Here is a 23,476-nt window from a genome sequence, read left to right on the forward strand (position 1 = left end):
TTGAATGAGAGGCGAACACCGTGTCTTTAGACCACGAGAGCCCCCAATAAACACTCGTTATCAGACGAAGAGTACATATGAAAACAGGCAATCACTGTGGCTACTGATCACACTTGCTGTTGAAAAAAAATTCATCCAGGGCCAGATCTGCGACAGACATCGGCGATCATGGTTCTCTATTCATTGCTTTGCTTGGATGCTCTTTAAAAAAGCTACGTTTTCCTGATCTTTCCCCGTTTCCCATTTGTTTAGCTTCCCTAAGTAGGTTGCTCTGGGCCTACACCTGCCTCGTTTGCCTTTAATTTTGCCAGTGAGAGCTAGATGTTCAAGATCTATATGTCTATTCAGGTGTCCCAAAAACTGCATTTGTTGTTTCCTGATTGTTTTTAACAGTGAGCGTCCCACGTTGGCTTCATCAAGCACTGTGCACTACCTCATTTGATTTCTTTTCCTTCCACGATATTCTCAGCAGTCTCCTAAGCAACCACGTTTCTGTTTCTTCTATTTTATTTTCAGTCTTTAGTGATTGTCCAGCATTCACAGCCATATAGAAGGGTTAACCAAACATAGCATTTCAGAATTTTCATTTTGATAGTCACTGAGATGTTTCTTTTTTTCAGGATTGGGCTCATTTTATTGAAACTAGCCTTAGCCATTGCAATTCTCCGGTGCATTTCTCTGGAATATTTTGCGTCAGATGTTATTATATGACATTATATCCTAGATATTTAAACTGTTGGACTTGTTTGATCTTTTCACCTTTGCCAATAAGATTACAAATAGGATTTGCTGCTTTTTTTTGGAGAAAAATCTAGTTGGTAAAATTATGGGATTTAGATAAATGTGTTCTTTTGATGCCTCTGTGTAGAATGTTTACATGGTCTTAGCTTTGTTTTGTGAGCCATTTTCAATTATGAGAATACATGAGCACGTTACCAGCGTGATGCCATGCTGTTATTCCAACTCGTTCTTTCACTTTGATTCGTCTATTGTTAATGGGATGGGAGAAGAATGGTGTGGGTACACCCTGAAAGTCCCTATTCAAGTCATCATTGTGGATTTTGAGATGTGAGCATTTTTGGCTTCTCCATCCTCTCTTACAACTATTTCATCGCATAAGAACCCCCAAAAGCCTTATTTCGTCATAAGTCATGGTAGTCACCACCATATCCTCATAAAGTCTTTTTTTTCTTCATCGTTCGTTTTCTCAAAACGCGGTTTTTCTATAAAGATCTATACCTTTTTGAATAACTCCACCATTTTTCATCTATATCTAATCTTCTGGAAATCTTCACAGAAAGAAGAAAAGATGTAACACGATAAAAGTGGAATAGAATTTTGGTGGTGGTGACTGTCCCTGATTTTTTGGGGGGAGTTTGGGGGTTTTTTGGAAAATGAATTCAACTAGATCTCGCTCAAGGGGAAAAAATCACTTTAAAATTTATTTGTTTAGGAAAAATTCAACGGACCATTTCGTGGAACTATTTTTTATCAACATATATTCAAAATAACAACCTTTTCCCAATAAAAATAATTATTGAGGTATTAACAGTTTAAGACATGTCAACAAAACCCATAATGACTCCATGGGAACGAAACTTTTTTCAAAAATGTGATTGCAAATTTGAAGACTCTTCACCATGCTTGTTATATGATGTTGTCTTCTGTTTGATCATGTGACTGTAGATGATTCGCTACAACCTTTTCATCGGCCTCTATTTGGACAGAAACCATTCTATAGGAACAGCCAGCCCAAACTGGATGTTTTTTAACTTTGGTTGCCAGGGGAGTTACCAAAGCTGGCTTTGGGTCCTTGTGGAGATGGATTTTTAAGAAGGCGGTCCCTCTTCTGTAATGATTCCTCAGAGTTTGAAGGGGGGTTTAACCTGTGCCATTCTACATTATACCATACATTTTACTCACTTCTACATAGGGCATAGGTCAGAGGCCGTTAAGTCCCCGGTCAAGAACTAGATCACATGCCCTGTATCCAGAGACTCTCCCCGAACCATCTGTCAATAGACGTTTGCCCCTGTCACGAGCTCGCCCTTCAAGTAGTGCTGGGTGGCGAGGTTCCCGATTATTGAAAACTAGGAATCGTAGGAATCGAGTTTGAACCCAATTACTTACTTTCTTATTATGCGATTTCTTTCTTTGACGATTTAGTTGTTTGAGGCTCTAAGTACAGCCTGTTCAACTATCTGATAATGAATGACTATAATGCATTGCGTGCAGGCTAGACAAATCAGTTTTGGCAAGTGGGGTTGTAAATAGTTGGGAGATCTTTCCAGTATTCGTCCAGACGTCTCTTAAATGTGTCCACGTTTGGAGCTGACACCACTGATTCGGGGAGATTGTTCCAAATAGTATTAACCCTATTCTCAAGAAAGTTTGCCCTCACACACAATCTTCTTCTTTGCTTCTGGAGCTTCTCTGAGTTGCCACATAGTTGTGTGGTTGTTGCCTTAGTAAACGCTAGTCTTTCAGTGATGTAGTAGCCTTTGATATACTTGTACGTTTCTATCATATCACCACGTAACCTACGATGTTCCAAGGATAGAAGCGTTAGTTTTTTCAGTCTTTCAGAATAAGGTTTTTCTTTGAGGTGACTAAGCATTTTGGTAGCCCGCCTTTGAACTTGCTCGATTTCACTACATAGTCCTTTTTCAAAGGGTAGCCAAACACAGTGTGCATACTCTAATAAAGGCCTCGCTAAACTCTTGTAGAGCAAAACAAACATATATCCTCAGAAAGGTAGTCAAATGATCGCCTAATAAGTCCAACAATACGGTTCGCTTTTGGTGTTATCTGGGCTACGTGCTCCTTGAAGGTTAATTTATTATCGACCACAACTCCTAAGTCTTTCTCTCTCTTTGTTACTTTCAGTTTGTGTCTTGAGGTGCTACCATCCACTGCTTGGTCCATAAAGTATTCGTTATCATTGTCTTTGCCAACTTTTAGGACACAACGCTTTTGCTGGTGGAAACGAAGTAACCATCGTTGAGACCATTCTTGGAGGGTATCCAAATCATCCTGTAAATCTTGCTGCCCATTCACGGTGTCACTTCTAACGTAGAGCTTTGTGTCATCAGCGAACATTTTGGCCGTCGTTTTGAGTCCTCTGGAAAGATCGTTGATGTAAATTACAAACAAAATGGGGCCTAGAACTGATCATTGCGGGATTCCACTTGTAACTTCAGCTTCCTCTGACCGTGATCCATTTATAACAACCCGTTGTTTTCTCCAGGCCAAAAAGTCCTTAACCCACTTGAGTACCTTCACTTTAACTTCACATGCTGAGAGCTTCTGTATAAGTCGCGTATGGGGAACGGAGTCAAAGGCTTTCTGGTAGTCCATATAAATAACATCCACTGACCCTCCTTCATCCATAACACTCGTCCAGTCATCTAAAGCTTCCAATAACTGTGTTATACATGAAAGTCCAGTGACGAATCCGTGTTGGTCTTTAGAAATCAACATGTTGTTTACAATATGGTCCATGATGTGCCCTCTTACGAGCTTTTCCTTTCCTAGGTTACCTGGTTGGCTCCGAACATATTCAGGATTTAGGATAACCTTGATTTTGGAACACTACGAAGCATCAACTTTTATTTTTCAAAAATAAGTTCTTAAAAAAAGAAGAAGATTGTAATGATTAAAGTAACTGGTAACCGCTGGTTTACGTAAAAAGGAGTCGGAACTTTTCTTCCCTTGCATTAATCGTGGGAATCGGTTCCGCAAACGATTCTTCGCCCAGCTCTACTTTCAAGTCAAAGGCCATTGCTCGTTGGACCAAAAGTAACCTAGATACCCCTCCCACTATTCGTCCCCTCTCTCCAATTAACCCCCCACCCCCCCAATCCAGTGATCTACCCCACCCCTTTGATTCCAGTTCCTTCTCGCCCACGTCTTTCTCCTTTGTCTGGTGTCCCCTCTCTTCTACAACATCCTCTCCTGATCTCTTCCACCTTCTGCCTCTTTCGTAGAACCAGAATCTAACCGTTGTAATCGACGGAACTGCTTTAGACAAAAAGATTTATCGAGATAGAAGCTAGAAGCAACTTAGTGGTAAGAAAAGATATGGGTGCTCCTAGTCCCTGAAACTATCTTCCTTCTTTTATAAAAAAACCTATAAGACCGCCGCTCCAGCTCCCTTTTCCAACTGTTGCATGTTTCAATCTGGAATAAAGGGATTTGATCAACTCTGTGTGAGTCTGACGTGCTCAGGAACAAGCGTTAATTTCCGGTAAACTTACAATAAGACATACAAATTGAAGCTCATCGACTTAATTTTAGACTGTTGTCATCTTGGTCATCAGCTTTGAGATTCCCTTGTCCTGTTTACTTGGGCACAACATAGGCAATCATGGGTACATGATTTATGTCCAAGATGATTGGACCCGTAGCCGTCCCGATTTTTCAAACAACCCAGATTTTGACTTGCCGATCCCTCCCTAGGCTGATTAATGACCCAGTTTTCATTAGAGCCTACCCTACGCGCAATAAAAACATTCAGCTCGTACTGGCAGTGCTAACATCGGTAGTGCTGAAACTGAAATTCGGATCCTACTCTTTTGGATGTAGGGGCAGTATCTGGCTAACTGAGCATGTGGGATACAGAATCTGTGTACCATAAACGCGAAAACTCAAAGGGGGGGAGGGGGTCGTAAAAACACTAACAACATTGAGAGAGAGAGAGAGACAGACAGACAGACAGACAGACAGACAGACAGACAGACAGACAGACAGACAGGCAGACAGACAGACAGACAGACAGACAGACAGACAGATCTAGAGAGAGAGATTGTGTGCGACTAGATCTATGTGTGTGTGTGTGTGTGTATATGTGTGTGTGTGTGTGTGTGTGTGTGTGTGTGTGTGTGTGTGTGTGTGTGTTTGAGTGTGTGATTGGAATCGGCGTGTGTGGGAATGTTAGTTTTGGTAAGTATTTTACAGCGCTCGCAACTTCATAAGGTCATATGAGCGAGCGGAACCCTTTAAACATTTTCAGTCTGATAGAAATTTGTAATTCTGCTCGGGTGACGTCCTCAGCCTATTCTTATCGATCAGGACCACCATGGGACCTTTTATGTGCACAACTTGTTCAAAGGACATCCGGGACTATCCGTCTTCATCCGAGAAGGTGAAGTATTAGAGCTTACTTACCATACGATCAGGGGTGCGGCTGAAAGACAGCAGTTGTAGAAAGGATGCAGAAAGAGTCGGGAGCCCAGAGGAGTGGGCGAAGTGGAGACGAAAGCAGACTACAGAACATGATAAAGAGCGGGAAAGGAGGTGAAATGAGAACATTTTAGAGAAGAAAATTGTCCGTTGCAGTCAGGTTTTGAACCCGTAACCTATTGAATGAGGAGCGAACACCGTAACCTCTCGACCACGAGAGCCCCCGTGTGTAGAAAGTGGGTTACCAAATTATAACAAATTTGTATTTTAAATTCACCTTGGCTGGATCATAAAGTGGGTTATCCCAGGACAACCAGGGTGGGGAAGGGGTTGGTGGATGTTCACACATTTTGACCCCCGGGTGTTGTCCGAGTGCCCCAGGGTTCTTTTCTTTTTCATGCCCTGGAACCCGGTGTAAGTTGAGCTCAAGTCCACTTGTCAAGTAAGGACCAGGGTATTTAGGTCAGGATGAAGCACCAATACGCAAATATATATTATTATTCCGAGACATGAGTTGTTGTTGTTATTGTTGCTTCTTTTAGAATTTGAAGTTGCACGCCCTACTTTCTACAAATATTGCATTAAAATATAGTGTCGCTCTTGAGAGAGACAGATTGATGTGTGTGTGCGTGTGTGTGCGTGTATGTGCGTGTATGTGCGTGTGTGCGTTTTGGTAAGTGCTTTACGGCGCTGGCAACAGCATAGGGACATATGAGCGCGTTGGACTTATTAAACATTTTCAGTGGTAGGAAATTTTGAATGTTGCCCGGGTGGCAGCCGAAGGCTACTCTTATCGATTTTGGACTACCAAGGGACCTCCGAGATTTTTCATCCTTATTCAAAAGTTATCCGAGAAGGCTAAGTGTAGATCAAGATCAGGGGTGTGGCTGAAAGACAGAAGTAAGAAATAGCAATAGAAAGGCTGCAAAAAAAGTCAGGGGCCCAGAGGAGGGGGCAAAGGAAGCGAGTGGGTGGGGGCAGAATGAGGAGACGAAAGCAGACGACAGAACATTGCTAGTGCTAGAAACCAGGAGAGGAGGTGAAAGGTGACAATTTTAGAGAAGAAAATTATTCCGTTGCTACCTGGATTCGAACCCGGGACCTTTGAATAAGAGGCGAACTCCTTGAACTCTACGCCACGACAGCCCCCGTAGCAGCAGAGAGTATATAATGCAATAAAATAACAAACAATCGAAGTCAGTGGTCAGATCAATTTTATTTTGAAAAACTAGAAAGCGTATTTCTACTCCTCCCTGTACGCAGGAGTTTGTTTGTCATCAACAATATAGCAATCCAAAGTCACCTCATGTGAACGAAGTAAGATTTTTTCATGGCGCATTGTACCAGCTTCCTATTCTTACTCCTCCTCCTTCTCCCACCCTAACATTATAGAAAACAACATTTTCCCAAAGAGTCAATAAACTGTTGAAATGGGAAAAATCTACATTGATATCGCTATGGCAACTCATGATTTTTTATAACAAGTTTAAAGTTATCAAAAGAGATTGCACCAGAGAGCAATTGCCATTACAGAGAGAGGAGCTACCCTTAGCCAAACAACTGAGACATGGTAAGGGCCAGAAACAACAACGTGGCATTAACGCTTCTACATAACTGTCATGACAACAGTGGACTTGGTTTCGCACCATGGCGTAACTGAAGCACTTTATAAACATGCGCTTCCTGTATCACATAAATCTCATGTAAACATGCAACCTGTAAAAACAGTTTCTTTTTCACTTCAATTTTATTTAAAGGAAAAAAAAACAGGATACAGAAAAAACAATTAAGTCATTCAACAAATATCTCAATTTCATCCTACAAAATACATTCTTCGGTCAAGCCATAGATATTAAACTTCTAAAAATTTCAATGTCTTTTTTTTTTTTGCCAGCAAAGCAGTCTTAACTGTAACACCATATTCTTTTTGTTAAAGTTAGATGTTTTATGCCCCCATTGGACACTGATCATTTAGGAGGCGGGTTTCAACCCTGCCTGACAGGGCCAGCTTGAGCTGAGAGGGCCACAGATACAAGTCTTTTCACGTGAGCCGCTTTGTAAAGTCACCACAAGGTTCTCATGAGCTCTTTATGCAACTCTGACAAACAGCCTTAGTTTCTGCAAGCTTCAACAGAAATAACAGTGAACAACAGGAGAGAAAAAAAAAAGTTTTATCACCTGCCAGACCAGTGAAAATTTATAGAAACATTTACAAACATGAGAATGAAACGCAAAAAAAAAGGCAATGTAAAAAACAACATGGTACAAAAATCTTGGCATCAGCATGGACTTGACATGCCAAGCTGCTGCTCCTCAGTGAAATGATGATAACTGGCTCGAGCAAAGCGCCACTGGCAATGTTTTCTCACATTTGGGACACAGCTCAAAACCATCCACCAGTCAAGGAGAGGAAGCAACTGCATGACAAGCCGTCATGGATATACATTTAAATATATAGCTAATCACATAAAGACACAACAACGCAACCTATTGAACATGTCCCAAGCCGCCTCAGTTTTGCCTGAAATCAAACCCCCAACACAAAACCTAACGGAGCTACATACCCATATGTAGACATCCACGGTTAAAGTTCTTCCTCATGAGTGGTGCAAAATACACATTCTCAGTGTAAGGTGTGCCACCCATTTCAAACTGCCAAATCCTTCACTTTTCATCAGGAAAAGGAATGCCTGCATCCTTCAAGGCAAAACCAAAACAGACACCTGGGACAATTCGCAAAAGCAAAAAACAACAAACTTGACAAACACATGGGACTCCAGATCGAGGAATGAAAAAAAAAAATCCTGGACTCTGGTGTCCTTATTGACATACCCTCTCATAGAACCAGGGACTTTGATTCATATATCTTGAATATGACTTGAATAGTCCCGCATTTTATGAGGGGGAGGGATCTGAATAAAAATGCACTGGTAAGGCAGGTGATGAACCTAGTTACATTCTCCCAAGATGAGCCGAGAGTGAAGCTTACAGACCAAGACCAAAGTCGAGGCAATTTCTATCATCAAGCAGCGAGTGTTTTGATATGGCAGGAAGGAACTAAAAAAGGAACAATATGATGAACTTTGCAGTTGTTTGCAGCCCCACCTCCCAACATTTTTTAGTTCCTCACATGAATGAGGAAAGATGCCTTTTTTATTTTTTTAAAATACAGTATAAACAAAGGAAAGTAACTCTGGTTTTGGGATCAACTAAACCGATAAGCATTCCAAATAACCAGAATTACATTTCTCTGTTAATATGTGTTGGACTGCAGGACTAAAACAACAAAGTCATCCATCTTGGAATTTTGATTAAGGAACTATCTAAAGGTTTAATTTTAAAGCAATTAGGATTTCAGTAGGACTCAAGGGAACTGGGAGGTGGAAAAGATCAGAAATCATTTTCACATATTAAATAGCAAAAACAGCAAATAATGACAACAATTTACCGAGTCACACATCCAACTTTCAAGTGCAGCTTCAGCACAATTTATAACATGACATAATGATACTCCTGTATGGGCTTTTACGCTACAACTGTATCAGTCTTCTATCATCATGCCCAATAAGGCAATACCATCTGGATTCAGGGAAAGTCCTGACCATACAGACCTTAAAAAAACAAACATATGCTGACGTGAGCACAGGGCAGAACCCGCCATGCAGTACAATGAACGATGCTTTCTGGTTCCTGAGAGTTTGGAGAGAGTGGTGCCCTTAGTGTTGTGTGACATACACACAGTGACAAGGCAGAAACGTCATGATCAAAAATTCCATTACAACGCCGCAGATCTAGATAAATTCCAACAATCAACTTGGCAGCAGAACTCTCTATACAAGAAAATGCACACTGTGCATACTGTATCCATAATGAATGATATCTTGATTGTCATAAGAACCCTATTGCATGTTCAACAAATTTAAAAAGTAACAAACTGTCAAGAGAGACTGACTGACCACTGAGCTGACCCACTGACCAGGCCATCATGCATAGACCTGGATACAGTAGACCAATTATTATATTTCATGAGAGTACACACTGACACAATAGCAAAAATTATATGACCGAAACCACAACGTTAATCAACAACATACAAAAACTACAACATGATTATTCTAACAAAATACAAAGATACAAATATGAGGTAACCTGCACCCAAACCGGGAAAAGAATGCACCGATATGTTGCTGCCTCTTTCTTGTAGTTAAAAAGAGCAAGTCAAATTTTTCTCTTTATAAAAAGAACAAATCGGCTTTAGCAAAAATGTTGACTAAAGTTTCCATACCGTGAATTCAAAAGTGTATTTTCTTAAAAAGTCAAATCGCATTTTTTTTTCTCTATTTGTTGAAGTTTCACTCCATTCAAGTTCAAGATTCAATACAGGATATTCCTACAAAGAAACATAAGTTTGCCTGATCAGGACAAGGTACAGAGAAAAATAAAATAAACAAAAGTCACTCCGTAACGGGTGAAAACATGAAAAAACACTGGCTGGCCAATTTCATAACCAACAGTGCCATGGCATGTGGGTATGAGTACGACAGAGGAAATCAAAACAATTCTCACTGACAGACCCCAGCAAAGGTTTACAACTAATTCAAAGCGTTAAGCCCCCATCACAAACAAAAAGCAAATACAGTCGAACCCGCTCTAACGAACAACTGTCCAAGACAATCACCTCAACAAACTACGACTCCTACTTATTCCCCTTACATCATTTCTATATTATTATGACACCTGACAACCCCTTCTCTCCTTGACAATGGCTGGCCATCTTGGACAAGTTCGGTTCGACTATTTCAAAAACAGCTTACTTAATAAAGAGAATCACATTGAAGCAATAACAGACATGAACAGCAGGGAAAGAGCAACATACGAACAACAGAGGGACAGCGAGACCTACTAGTGGCGGCCGGAACCACCCGCACATGGAAAACATGTGCCTGAGCACCTCTCCATATTCCCACTTAACAAATTAACTTTGACGCCTAGTCGGCAAATAACTTCCTGATTAGCTCAACACAAAGAGCAGGACATCCACATCCACGCAGAAGTGCACGTAAAAACTTGCTTTGGTTTCTGCACAAAGATGACCTGTTGAAGTTAAACCCTTTTTTAAATCAGACATTTTTACACATAGGCCAATGCATTATTTTTACACAAAGTGAAGGGTTTGGGTTGAAGAGAAAATGTGCTTAAACACAATTAACATCCATTTAGTGCTGAGAAAAGGGAAGACATATATAAAAACAAGAGAGGTACATGAAAAAGGTAAGACATAGAAATGCAAAGTGAAAATCACTTATTAGCCTGCACCAACAGTTGTTTAACTCGCTCTCTGCCCTTTAACTATTTTGATTAAGTTTAGATATAAACAAATCTCAAAAGTAGAAACTTCCTACAACGAAATATAGTGCCTATAACTACCTAAGTCTGCAAGACACACAGGGCCCTGAGACAGGAAACGTGGCCAACCCCACTGACGCTACAAGAGAAGCTATACGGCCCGCCAGATGAACTGACCAGGACGGCCCAATTTATGACAGATACCGGACTTCAAGTGTGATGCGATCGAGAAGAAGAAGACTACGTAAGTGGGTGAAAAGTTGAAATTGTTGGAGTATTGTGTGTGGTGTGTTTGTGAAACCAAAACACGAAAGATGACCACACCCATTTCTAGTACTAGCTATGTTTCTGGGCCTAGTAGCTAATAAACCCATAGGCCTACAACTTGTGAAACAGACCACGGAATTTTTATTTAGTAAACTTGAGGATAGAGATGATAATGACCTAGAATCCTTAGCTTTAGATTCTGATTCGGGAGACGATCTATTATAAATCTACAATGACAGCAAAGAGGATAGTTAAGATACGGAAGTGAGCAGAATTCTGATTCATTTCAAATTTTGGTATTGTCATAGTGATGTTACAAAATAGAAAATTAAATCTGCTAGAATTGCACAATTTCATATCTTTTTGCATGAACATGGTAGAAATTGAATGCAACATTCATTTATGAGCTCAGGAATGCTTTTTCGAAATATAAATTTTATAGTTTGCCTAATCAAATATTTCAATGCTACATTTTATTACCTTTCAAAATATGTATGACACTGCATACTTATTATTTCATTTTACTTATAACTGAAAATCCTTCTCGAAACTACATTCACGATTGGATGCAAAGATAAAACCTGAGGAAGCTGGTACAAAAATAGGCAGAGAATGAGTTATCAACCAGGTGAAGAAAAACACCTGTGTCCACATCCTTTCCCATGAATTCATTCCACGATTTCTGAAAGCTACTGACATCGGAGAAAGTAGTAAACACATCTTGTTATTGCAAGACTTCTTTTTAAAAATATTTGTGTTGGGACGCACAATGAACAAAGAAAATCAGGTAGAGCTTTCAAAGTTCAAACAAAGAAAACTGGGGTTATTTCAATAGCGCAACTTACCAAAGTATCAAGACAAAGCAAACACACTGCATAAAAAATAAATGTGTTCCCAATTGCATCGATATGGTAAACAACAGACCCGACCAGCGCCTCAAAATGATTTGTGGCAGAAACACAAAGAATCTGAATCAACAAAACTGGAAGGAGTCTTACCCTTGGAAACTTGAATCCCCAACATGAATTAGGTACCAAATTTGCCTTGCTTAAAAGTAAAAGTAAAATGTTCTCTTGGATTTATAAAGCAGAATGGAGTGACTTTCACTTTAAGAACTTCTGTATTTCTTTTGAATTTCTAAAGAGGTAATACGACCAAGGACACATTTTGTCATACAAATTGACTTTGAATCTTGAGTTTTAAAAAAGCAAAACAACAGCATGATGTTCATATTTTGTTGGAGAAAAAAGCAAGACAAAAGCTGCAGAGGGGTAGAAAAAAAAAAGCAGGAGCTACCAGTGGCACCTTCCAACCACTTACAAGGACATATTGGGACCATGAACCATTTCTAAAAAGCAGTACGAGATGACCACACAAAATCACCTACCAACCCATCCATCCCCAACACTCACCACTACTTGAAAATACAACACTGAAAACACCACTGTAACAATTGGAAACCACAAGAGATTTTCATACCACAACAGCACCAGACAGCAAAAGCTGATTAAGGAATAGCAGTTCATCACAGAATCTTGTTCATGAAGTCAACACTAAGAATGAGATGGTTTAAGTAACTACAAGGAGTAACTTGAACTATAAGTTATAATAAGAAAAGCCAAAAGACTCCGACTGAGTCAAAAGCACAAATTAAAAACCAAAAGATCGTATATACTGGGCAATATTCCGAAAACATTGACACACTGTATCAAATTGCCCTATTCCTGAGAACAGGTCAGGCGAAAAACCAGCTGAGTCTCCAATGAGTCTGATGTATCTCTTTTCTCCTTAAGTAAGCATTTTTAGATTCTAAGAAATCAATCCTTTTTCACTATTTTCTTATGGGCAACAATTTTGTACATAGGTAACTGTATAGATTATAAACCATGAGCCAGCATATTTTGATCTTCCATCACACTATGGCATATGATTTATAGTGCGGTCAAAAATTTGTGGTGCGCCTTATTGTCAAATATTTCCTCCACTATCAAACACAGAATCTCCACCTTTAGCACAATTGACTTGTATCAATTCGTATTCACAGGTAAACATTTTTGTAAACACCCCCTGTTAGCTGTATTCTAGAAAATTCCTTAATAAATACTAATTAAAAATCCAAGCGTGTGGTTTCTACAGATTTTATAAGGTTTACAGCTGGGCCAATATTGCTTTTAAAAGTAAATTTCAGTGCAAAAAACATGTTCATTATAAAATTAATTTCTCGTGACAAGTTTTGCAAATAAAAAGTGTCATAGGTGAGCTTTGGCGTAGAACATATTATACATATGGAAAAAGTGTGTGAGAAGAGGGAAGTACTGTGAAACAATCCCATTTTCCATACGACGGAGATTCATTGTATTTTATATAAATTTATGAAGAAAAGTTTTTTATAAACTGGCCCCAATTGTCGTGGAAAAATATGATTAAGCTAAGACAAATTGATACAAACAGCTGTGCAGAGTATGGGTGACATTGATCCACCTGCTAAACAGATATTTGAGGATAAGTTGTGCCACGAATTTTTGACCGCACAAAAGTAAAACAAGGACCCTTCAAAAACTTTCTAACCATGAAAATAAAAATACCACAAAAACACGACTTTGCAACCTTTGTTTTCAGCTGCAGAAATACTTTTACAAATATAACTGCAACAATGCTTGACAGAATGTTAAAATTTGAAGCAATGAGATTATTGCTGAAGTTAGTGACAGTACTTTGCAGAAAATTGCTTTACATAACATTGCTTCTGTTCACAGTGATAGTTTACACAAGATGCCCAAATGTTATAAATTCCTTTACACAGTAGTGTTAATGCTAGCCCTTCAGCTTTATACAGTATTACCAAAGCTTGTCGTGATTTTTCAAAATCCTTCTTGCAAATTCTGCAACAGCACTTTACATAGCATTGCCAAAATTTGCAGCAATGCGAGTCTTCCGCTTGATTGGAGAGGCAGATGAAGAGCTCTGGGAGGAGGAGTTATGCTGGGAGTGGGCGGAGCTTGTGTCCAACGGTGGCTCGGTCGAAGAGAAGATGTCCTCTTCCTTCTCATTTTCCAACTTGAAAGTTGATCCTGATCTTGCTGCTGTCTCCGTCTCCCCATCTCCTGGACCAAAGAGTTCATGCATATTCAAATTTGAACTAACCACAATACTTAATTTAAATCATCTCAAATGCAGAGCACTTGAATTCTTCGTATTTAAGAGACACAGAGCTGAGAAAACAACTGTGACAGAAACAAAGAAACAAAAATTCAAAACGCAATAGGACTCAAACCCTGACCCTCGTGAGTATTTGCAAGCCCATCAGCCAAAGGCATCACACCAGAAAAACTTTATATTGAATCATTAGAACTTAAGTATGACACAAGATACACATAAGAATGTAATAAATAAGACTTTAAATTACTCACCGAAAAGCAAAAGAAAAGCAAAAGAAAAGCAAAAGACTTTAAGGAAAGTAAAAAGCAAACACCAACATGAATGAACTGGGTGGAAGAATGAAAAAAACAACGTAAAGAGGTAATATGTGAAAATGTTGAGAGAGATGAAGACAGAGATGAAGACAAAGAAAAGAAAAACTTAATCCTTGGATTGCAATCCTTCACCCAGATTGCCACAATGTAACTCATACAGCAGATTACATTCCTGTTTTGTTTCATTGATATCTCAACTACTACAAAGTTTTGAATAAAAAGAGTGAAATCTCTTGAAAGCTTACTACTTCAGATACACGGTAATATCTAAATATACATATACAGACTATTTCATGGGAAGTGCAGGCATTAAAAGAGATAAAACAAAGTAAGGTGTGTTGTCTTTCTAAGGCACATTGTGCATGACAGTCGGAGAAAACACACTGAATCAGAACTCTTGTTCAGCCACAATACTTTAAGGTTGTTCACATCATTGTGGCTTATTCTACCTGGTCTTGTTAATGAACAAAGCCATCTCTTCAATTCTTTCTATTGATATAATTTGACAGAAAAAGCAAGCTTTTACGCTGATACAACAAAGCAAGGTGTGTTGTCTCTTACAATTTGTTTTTGTAAAGTGTTTTACGGCGCTCGCAACTGCATAGGTCATATGAGCGCGCGGGACACTCCTAATATTTTCAGTTGGTAGGAAATTATTATTAGGTAAAAACATCATGCAAGACACGACCAACACGTAGAATCAGAGCCCTAATTCATCCTCAGTACTTTTAAGTTAAGATCATTATGGCCTTTTCTATGCAGGTCTTGTCAGTGGATTAAGTCATCTCTTCATTTCTCTTTTTATTGACATATAACTTTACCTCTCAGTCTTTATTTTCAGAGAACACGATTAAAGATTGTGGACTGTGACATCTTACGCACAGCATTATTTCCTCTAGGTGAATAACACGAGATTTAATCGGTAAAGCACTAATTTATACCCAGCACCTGAGAGGAAAAAAGCATTCAACTATAAATGCTTGCTCTGATCTTCTCCTAACTTGAATAAAATCAAAACATGAACATTCTTCCTACCTTTTTCGTCTATATCTGTTTTTATACCAGGCAATTTCCCATTTCCGAGGATGAACGGGAGGTTGCATTTTTCACCACCCTTGACATTTCCATTTTGATTTTCTGAATTGTTCACGAGACCAATGTTGCCTCTCATTACGTTGGTCATTATTTTGTCAGGACTCTGTGGATCAATAGTCAATATTTATTTCACTGTTAACACAGATTGGTCCCAAAAATATCTTATTAAGTTTGAGACTTTTTAAGACAGAAATAACTTGCAGCTAGTTATGTAAGAAAAAACACTTAATAAAATCTGCATACAAACAACAAAAATGCAGTCGCTGTAAAGTCTAATCAAGTCTGCTCTACAGGATGAGTAACAAAAAGTTGGGAGTTGTTCATTTTTCTTTTCACAGCCACGATATAAACATTTCAAGGCCTGTCTTCTGTGTCAAACATCCAAATGGAATTCGGTATGGGCAACCTTTAACCTCTTCGCTGCCGCAACCGTAGAATTTATGGGCCTGAACCTTGTGGTGCTGTGCCTATAGACCGTAGAATTTACAGGACTGTGACAGTGGCTGTTTTGATACCAATTATAAGGGAAGCTACAGCTAAAATCTTGTAATTATTATTGGGGTAGATCTAATTTCCCTTTATGTTTACCTCCATTTTCCTCCCATTTGAAAGTGTCAGATTCAGATTTAAGCTCGAAAAGAAGATTACGTCTAGATCTAGATCTAACACATCTAGATCTACCACACAAAAAAAGATTTACAGGCAGAAAACACAGATGGGCGTACATGTATGTATATGGATTGTGCAAGCGTTGTACAAGGCAGGAAAAGCCTCTTGTCACTTCTTTACCTGCAAATACTCATACAACATGTATTCCCCTTTTTTGGGCCTCATTTTACCATTACTCGAAGGTCTGTTGTTTATGTTGTTTGGTGGGGTTGTTTTGGCATCATGTGACTAACTCCAACCTTTCTCCACTTATCTCTCTATGAAATTCCCCCAAAATTATATCAATAAAAATGAGGCTCAACGTCAAATGTACATGCAGAAATTCATGAGGAAATATTTATAAATAAAAAAGCTATGGGATGTAGAGTGGGGTCACCCCTGAGCAGCCTTGGTTCATGGGATTTCCCCCGGCACAGGGGCCTATTTACCTGCGGCATTGAAGAGGTTAACCTGAAGTCATGCTTTGAAAGGCAAGTCTGAAAGGTTCCGGCCAGATTAGTTGTACGTTGAACATAGAAAACTTAATGTATGAAGATGGTGTCACTTTCTGTAAGTCTCACAGCCAGTTCCCACACCATCCCAGTAATATCAATAAAGTAAACATTTGAAAAGAGCTGAAAGATTGGTTTATTGCGTTGTGCTAAATAAACATAATTTAGATCATTTATGAAGCAGAATAGCAGATCAAATTGTAAAATTTAACTTGCCTATTCTCATTTTTTTTTTGTTCAGGAAAATTCCTGTGATCTGAACACTTTGTAAGACACAGGAACCTACAGAAAAGTACAAAACTGAACCTGAATCAATGCTAAAGACAAATGACTGATATAACAATTAATCTGGGATGAAAAAAAAAGAAAAAAGAAAAAAAAAGTATCTACCTGTCCCTCCCCAGCCTTCATTTGCCAAGCAATAGGGACTCCAGTAGGCGCAATGTGGGCACCTGACACTTTTACTGGACTTCCTTTAGACGGGCTGGGGGCAGATCCACTCACACCTAGATTTGACATCTGAAGGAAGCAGCGTGATGGATAAATAGCTAGTCTAAAAACATGAGGAGGATAAAATGGGTGACAATACCGTGATACGGACAAAAAAGAAAAAGAAAGAGAGGGGGAGAGAGGGGAGAGAGGGGGAGAGAGAGAGAGAGGGAGAGGGAGAGGGAAAGGGAGAGGGAGAGAGAATCGACCCAAAAACATGCTACAGGGTTGTCCTAGAAATTTCCAGCGGCGTGTTGAAGCTTGTAAATAGAAAAATGGTCATCACAAGGAGTATACAATTTCAATACCAACCATTATAAATTGTGTATAAACTTTTCTTTAACCCTTAAAACCCTGAATTCTGTTTTTTCATACCTCCCTTGAATCCTGAATTAAAATTGGGATACTAGAAAAAATTAGGTTGGTTCATCATTTTGTTTACTGTTTCTTTAATTGTTGTTAGATTTTACTGAAGTTTGAAAATGTTTATATGAATGCACAGTCTGAACAAAAGTGGAAAAGGTTAAAACACTGGTTTTTAGGACCAACTCTATGAGGTAAGTCTTGTGTGTGATCCCCGACTCCACTTCAGTCAAAGTATCATTAGACCCAGCCGTAGATCTAGCCTCTGGTAGCTTTAGTGGTGATCCCCTGCCAATTCCACTATCGTCAAAATCATCGATGTTATGCGGAATATTGCAATCGTCTTCAACTGTCATATTTATCGATATATCCGACTGGGAGATCATTATTGGGGTCTGGTTAGGATAAAAAATGTCAAAAATTTTGCGGCCTGAAGGGCCTGGCAGCGAAAAGTGACAAATTTGTCTTTAAAACTTGCAAAATTTCCAAACTTTCGATGTAGAACTGCTCTCATGACATTATCAGTACTTTCTGCTCGCGACAGAGTCATCTGAAGTTACATCCCCTGTTTCTAGCACTGGGAATTAAACGATAAAGTCGACCAGCGGTTACCAGCGGTTACCAGCGGTATAGGAAAATAGGGCGTCAGCGGTTACCAGCGGTATAGGGTTTTAAGGGTTAAAGTACAAATGGTGGCTACTTGATACAGAACAACATGGTTGATTTTTAAGAAGTTGCAAAATTTTCGTTTCACCTAATTTTGGTTGAAAATTTTAAAATCTGATATTTTTCAAATATTAGAATTGATTTTCTTCATATTGATAAATGTAACTTCCCCTTGGTTTAATTTATTCAAAGTTTTGTTGAAATCGATCCAAAAATGACCAACTTATTGCCCTTTAAATGGGTCCTAGTTTCCCTTAAAAAAAAACCACCCAGAATCCCAGGTAGAGGTGTAAATCATCTTGTAGTACCCAGTCTTTGCCTACACTCACCTGTTTGGCCAGGCTGTTATCCCACTGCTGTGCCGCATACAAGAGCAGGTCAGATGTGGTCCGGCCTATTGAAGGGGGAGAGGCCTTGCTGGTGACATTGTCAAACAAAGGCCCGCCGAGATCTGCAGAAAAATGTTGAAACAAAGTTGCATATGTCACCCAGCTAATTTGATTACCGCAATGATTTTCCATGCAAAAACATTGACTGCAATTCATAGAAAAAGTTATAACCAATTCAATATCTGAGCAGACTCTTGCTTTTGACCCTTCAGCATTTTCAACTGTGGTGGGAAACCCACGCAAGCTTAAACGATTTACACATTTCTGAAACTTCAAGAGGCCTGGCCCGGGTAAGCTGAAAGTGGACAGCGCGTCAAATAAATATTTTTACTCACATGAAAATGTTTTCATGCACCCCATAATAATGTCACGTATACAATGGTAGCTTCAGCATACGTCCCACCGCAACACCCTCTTTTAACAAAGTTTTGCCATTCTACTCACTGCTGGCGTCCTGAGACTTCGGTACCCCAGACGTAGCCTGCTGCTGCTGTGGTGGGGACGACGCCTGGTGTGGCGGAGACGGCATGTCGACTCGGGCAGGGGGAAGCATGCCCGGGGTGTCGAATGTGTCAGACAGGACAAGGTACTTGTGATGGGGTTTGCCTCGCACCTCCAGAATGTGTGGGAAAGACAGCAGCAGCTGCAGGGATGGGGGGAGGAGAGGAGACACAGAAAGTATGACCTCGTGCTAAATCAGTGCTGTCGTTGTTGGTGAATTGCAGATCACGAAGAGTGGAGTCAAAAATAAGCCATCAACTACAAAATTATCATTCAGAGACAGAAAAAAACAAGACAGACATTCATGAGCACTACTACACCATTCAAGGTGTTGCACCTCCTGTTGATGTCAAAGTACTTATTACACTTGTGTATCAAAGCGTAGAAGCCCCTGTGTACTATTTCGTAATTTGAGCAGTTACACCTTATGGAGGCAGGCAAAAAATCTATTTGCTACCCCCAAACCCACTGGAATGGAGGGGGGGGGGTTTTTCCCCAGATTTTTAAACAGAATTCAAAGGTATAAAGCAAGAATGGGCAATACAGCCCACAACCAGATCCTGCCTGCGAGCAATTTCAGTCAACCCAGTAATTAATATACTGAACATGACCCACAGTGATTTAATAGTTGTAGACCACATAGACCATGCTGTAAAACATGGATCTACACTATAAAAATGCAAATACAAGTATTATTACTATAAACAATATCATCATTACTTAACAAATACAAGACTGTCCACCTTGAAATTACTACTAATAGTTTCCAGCCCAGATGGAAGAAACAGATCTAATATTTCATTTCATGCAATGCCCATGAGTGGCATATGCTACAGTGTTGAGTTTCAATCTCACTTTTTAGAGCTTGGACGTTTCAACCAATGTCCCCTAATTTTCTCCCAATTTGGTCCATGAGATATTCAGATCATTTAATCCAGAAGATGACATGGCCACGCTTACCTATGCCTGGAATAAAGCATTACCTGATAAAGAGTCTGGAAACCATAGAGGGCTGGGCTCAGCTCAACTCCATACTGCTGTCGGTAGAGGGCAGCCAGCTCCGACATGCTGATTCGTTCGTGGTGCAGCAGCAGAAGACGCAAGTTGCGGCCCAGCATCTGCTGTGATGTCAGTCGGATGACCCCGCCCGTGTCAGACTCAGCCTCGTCAATCTGAAGAGGTCAAAGTTCAGTTTGGTCAGTCAGTAATTCTTGTTTGTTTTGGTTTGTGTTTTACGGCATCCGAAACGGGATACGGTCACATGAGCGTGCAGAATACATTACGCATTTTCCGTCTTTTGTTTTAGTAGAGGTTTTATGGCGCTCGCAAAGGTCATATGAGCGCCAAGGGGTGGATGTCAACAGAGAAGTCCTTACAGGGAATCAGACTTACTCTGCTCACCACTCTAGTTTCAACAGCACAAAGTCTACTCGAGTATCAAGGCACCCCGGAAAAAGGTCACAAAAGTGTGACAAAACCTACAAAAGAAGTAGATTGATTGATTGGGTAGATGTTTTACGGCACTATCGACACAATTTTGGTCATTTAAGCGCCAACAGGAAATGACGATAGTAAGGATTAGGAAAGAAGAAGCATCAGTTCCCTGTTGGAAGTTCAGGAAGAGTTATGAGCGTGACATTGATGAATCAACCCATTTACAATTACAATTCTACTGTGCATAAGAACATGGTTATGTCCCCCCTTTGGGAATGGCCTCAAGACACTTCAGTCAGTAGTACTGCCCCGGGGGTCAGAAGCATCTGGTAGAAATTAATTTTGCATTTTGCCCAGGTGGCGGCCAAACCCGGGACCTATTAACTCTGAACCTCATCGGACTCTGGGAGCATCCAGTACTAGTGACAACTGTTTCGTTTTATTTAGTGCTAGTTTTTGCTTGTTTTTCGGAACCATTCCCGAACCAAGTTTTTTTAGTGATGACTAAACCTTTGTTTGCGCTATTTAGAAGTTGGAAGCAAGTTTTTGGGGTTATAATGAGACATAGTGCACTAGGTATAGGTGACTGTAGAAAAAAACTGCAGGAAACAGCGGAAAAAACTCAGGGCTTAAAGAGTTAAATGAGAGGCGAACACTGTACCTCTAGACCATGAGAGCTCCCTCAGTAGTTCTACACGGTTGAGATAAAGAGAAGTTCACCAGGGGAAAAAAATAGAATTGGTAATTTGAGCAGGAAAAAAAAGCACACATACACTTATCAAATAAATAGCAAAAAGACTTGCCACATTCACCAATGTTCATGCTCATTGGCAGCAGAAAAAAAGAGCAGACCTACCCACATCATCCGCTCAAGGGAAATTTTTCAACATGTATCCCTTCCAAAAACTGAAGGAACATTGGTCATCATTACTATATCCTTTAAAAAAAACAGCCGGCCATCTGTCTGGAGTAAGATCATGGAAACTATTTGCGAATTGGAATGAAAGCTCTAAATATGTTTTTAAAAGTTACACAATAGGACTGAAAAAAAGCTATGCTGAAGACCCCTCTACAGATTGAAAAACCTGTAAATTAGAAGTAAAAACCCAAAAGTATAAAAGTTTTAGATCAGGCCACACTCTCACCAGCTGAAGCTATCATTCAGCTCACCTGTACATAGTCCACCAAGTCTTCACGCAGCTGTTCTATGTCGCAAGTTTTCCCGTGCAGGGTCTCGTAACGCATGCATAGCTCCATCAAGGGCAGACAACCCCCACTCTCATCCATGAGTAGCTGCATGACCTGGAGGCCTAGGCGTGAGATGTGCACCTCCTTGACTAGACTCACGCACTCCTGGCCATCTTGTTCTTCGATCTGCCACAGAAATGGTTTTATTTTTTGTTGAGTTTTTTTTTAAATTATAAATGCCATCAGCACAAGTTAGATCATTAAGGAGGCTGGCTTTGACCTGCCTGTCACGGCTGACCCGGGTTGAAAAGGATACAATTTCCTTGTAAAAAGACCCTGATAAAAATTCTCCCCACACAGGAATCGAACTCTTCTGAGCGCAACAGCAAAGTGCCTAACTGCTAAACCACCAACAACAATGTATTGGAATAAAAAGTAGCAAATAAATATAATAACTCATTTAGAACATTAAAAAAAGAAAAACAGAGAAAAGTAAAAGAAAGAAAAGTTGGACCTACCAGTGGCATCCTCCAACTACCCTCCCACAGAAATGGAAAGAGTTGTTAATTCTATAAAAGAGCAGCAACACATTGGGGTGAGATCAAGAGAAATGAGTCTAACAGATGTGATTTAACAGGGGTGCACACATTGAGAAAGTGACAGCACTGTTTAAGTGTGATTGTTGTAATATGCCTAAAAACAATGAAAATCCCCATATTGAAGTTGGACTTTGTATGCCTGTTGCAACAAATATACAGACGAGAACAGACATCAAAGGCCTTTTTGGTCATTTTACATCGACAGCTCAATAGCATTATCACTCAGAACCTAAATGGTGCTAAAAACGTAGAAAATTGAATAAAATAACCAGTTTTAATTTCTCCATATCACAAAAAACGATGGTAGCAATTCCACACAAGAAATACTGAGTGCCAATTCCTAACCCAGGAACAAGAGAACAAGCACTAAATATTTATTGGAAGCAGCTATATCAGCTGTTTTTTTACAGTCATCTCACCTGACCCCAAAACACGTCATAAACAAAAAAAGCGTAACTGATTTAGTGGGTCTTAGACAAAGTGAATCATGCAGCTCCAGGTCACATCGGAGAGCCAGTATGCTCTAAAGAAGCATGGTACAATCACACAAAAATGGCAGAGAGATGACTCATCAGAGAAATCCGTGCAGCAGTCTCCAGGCAACCAACCTACCTTGAAGTTGTTTCTGAGCTTGGAGATGAGGGCCCGTGGAGATTCCACCTCAAAGTCCTCCAACTTGAGGCAGAAACCAAAGTGATTGGCAAACTCTGTCAGCAGTCGGTTGATTGGGATAGACCCTACAGGGCGGATGAGGGAGGAAAGCTGTTCGCATACGACTTTCCTCAGCTCTGGCCCTGAAAGTTGAATCAAACGTTCCTCTCCCTCCTCCTCTATCTGTTGAGAGTAAATTAAGAAAGACACAAAAAAGTTAAGAATAACTGATCACCTGCAAATCTCGAGAAAGTGAAAGAATTATTATTAATTTTCAGAAGGTGGGGGTGGAATTTTGACCCAGAATCCCTTCTACTGGTATATGTTACTTATCCTTTCTCATAGGATGAGTTAATGTGCCAAATTCTCATGGAAAAGACTTCACTTGACAGTTTGCTCTCCTCTACAGTGTTTCCCACACAGTGAAATGAGAACTCAATAAATAAGGAGTGCCAAATCTGCTTGTTCCACACTAAGATATTCACAACCTCTTTTAAATTGAAGGTAGATGGTATAGTAAGCATTTAAAAATAAGTGCTCCTAACTGAAGGACTGAATGTTTCTAATTCCCATAGATGTTATTTAGATCAAATACCCCACGTGTCAGAGACAATAATCAAGGCTGAGGGGGTACAGATTCCGAATATACAGATACTCAAAAAACAAATAAAATA

At 39.8% G+C, this 23,476-nt stretch overlaps 1 protein-coding gene across 2 annotated transcripts in view; it reads right to left on the reverse strand.

Moving 5' to 3' along the window:
* Positions 1-13,263: 13,263 nt before the first annotated feature.
* The window catches only part of LOC101856947 (meiosis regulator and mRNA stability factor 1), a 77,167-nt gene continuing 66,954 nt past the window's right edge, over positions 13,264-23,476 (reverse strand). For both annotated transcript variants that reach the window (XM_005112195.3, XM_005112196.3), the window contains exons 24-31: positions 22,764-22,985; positions 21,535-21,738; positions 19,914-20,102; positions 18,874-19,072; positions 18,370-18,491; positions 16,913-17,041; positions 15,303-15,465; positions 13,264-13,898 (exon numbers count right to left, since the gene is read on the reverse strand). In XM_005112195.3, coding sequence (XP_005112252.1) covers positions 13,690-13,898; positions 15,303-15,465; positions 16,913-17,041; positions 18,370-18,491; positions 18,874-19,072; positions 19,914-20,102; positions 21,535-21,738; positions 22,764-22,985 — 1,437 coding nt within the window. In that variant the 3' untranslated portion in view covers positions 13,264-13,689. The remainder of the gene's footprint in view (positions 13,899-15,302; positions 15,466-16,912; positions 17,042-18,369; positions 18,492-18,873; positions 19,073-19,913; positions 20,103-21,534; positions 21,739-22,763; positions 22,986-23,476) is intronic.

This window comes from Aplysia californica, unplaced genomic scaffold (genome assembly GCF_000002075.1).
Source record: "Aplysia californica isolate F4 #8 unplaced genomic scaffold, AplCal3.0 scaffold01206, whole genome shotgun sequence".
NCBI lineage: Eukaryota > Metazoa > Mollusca > Gastropoda > Aplysiida > Aplysiidae > Aplysia > Aplysia californica.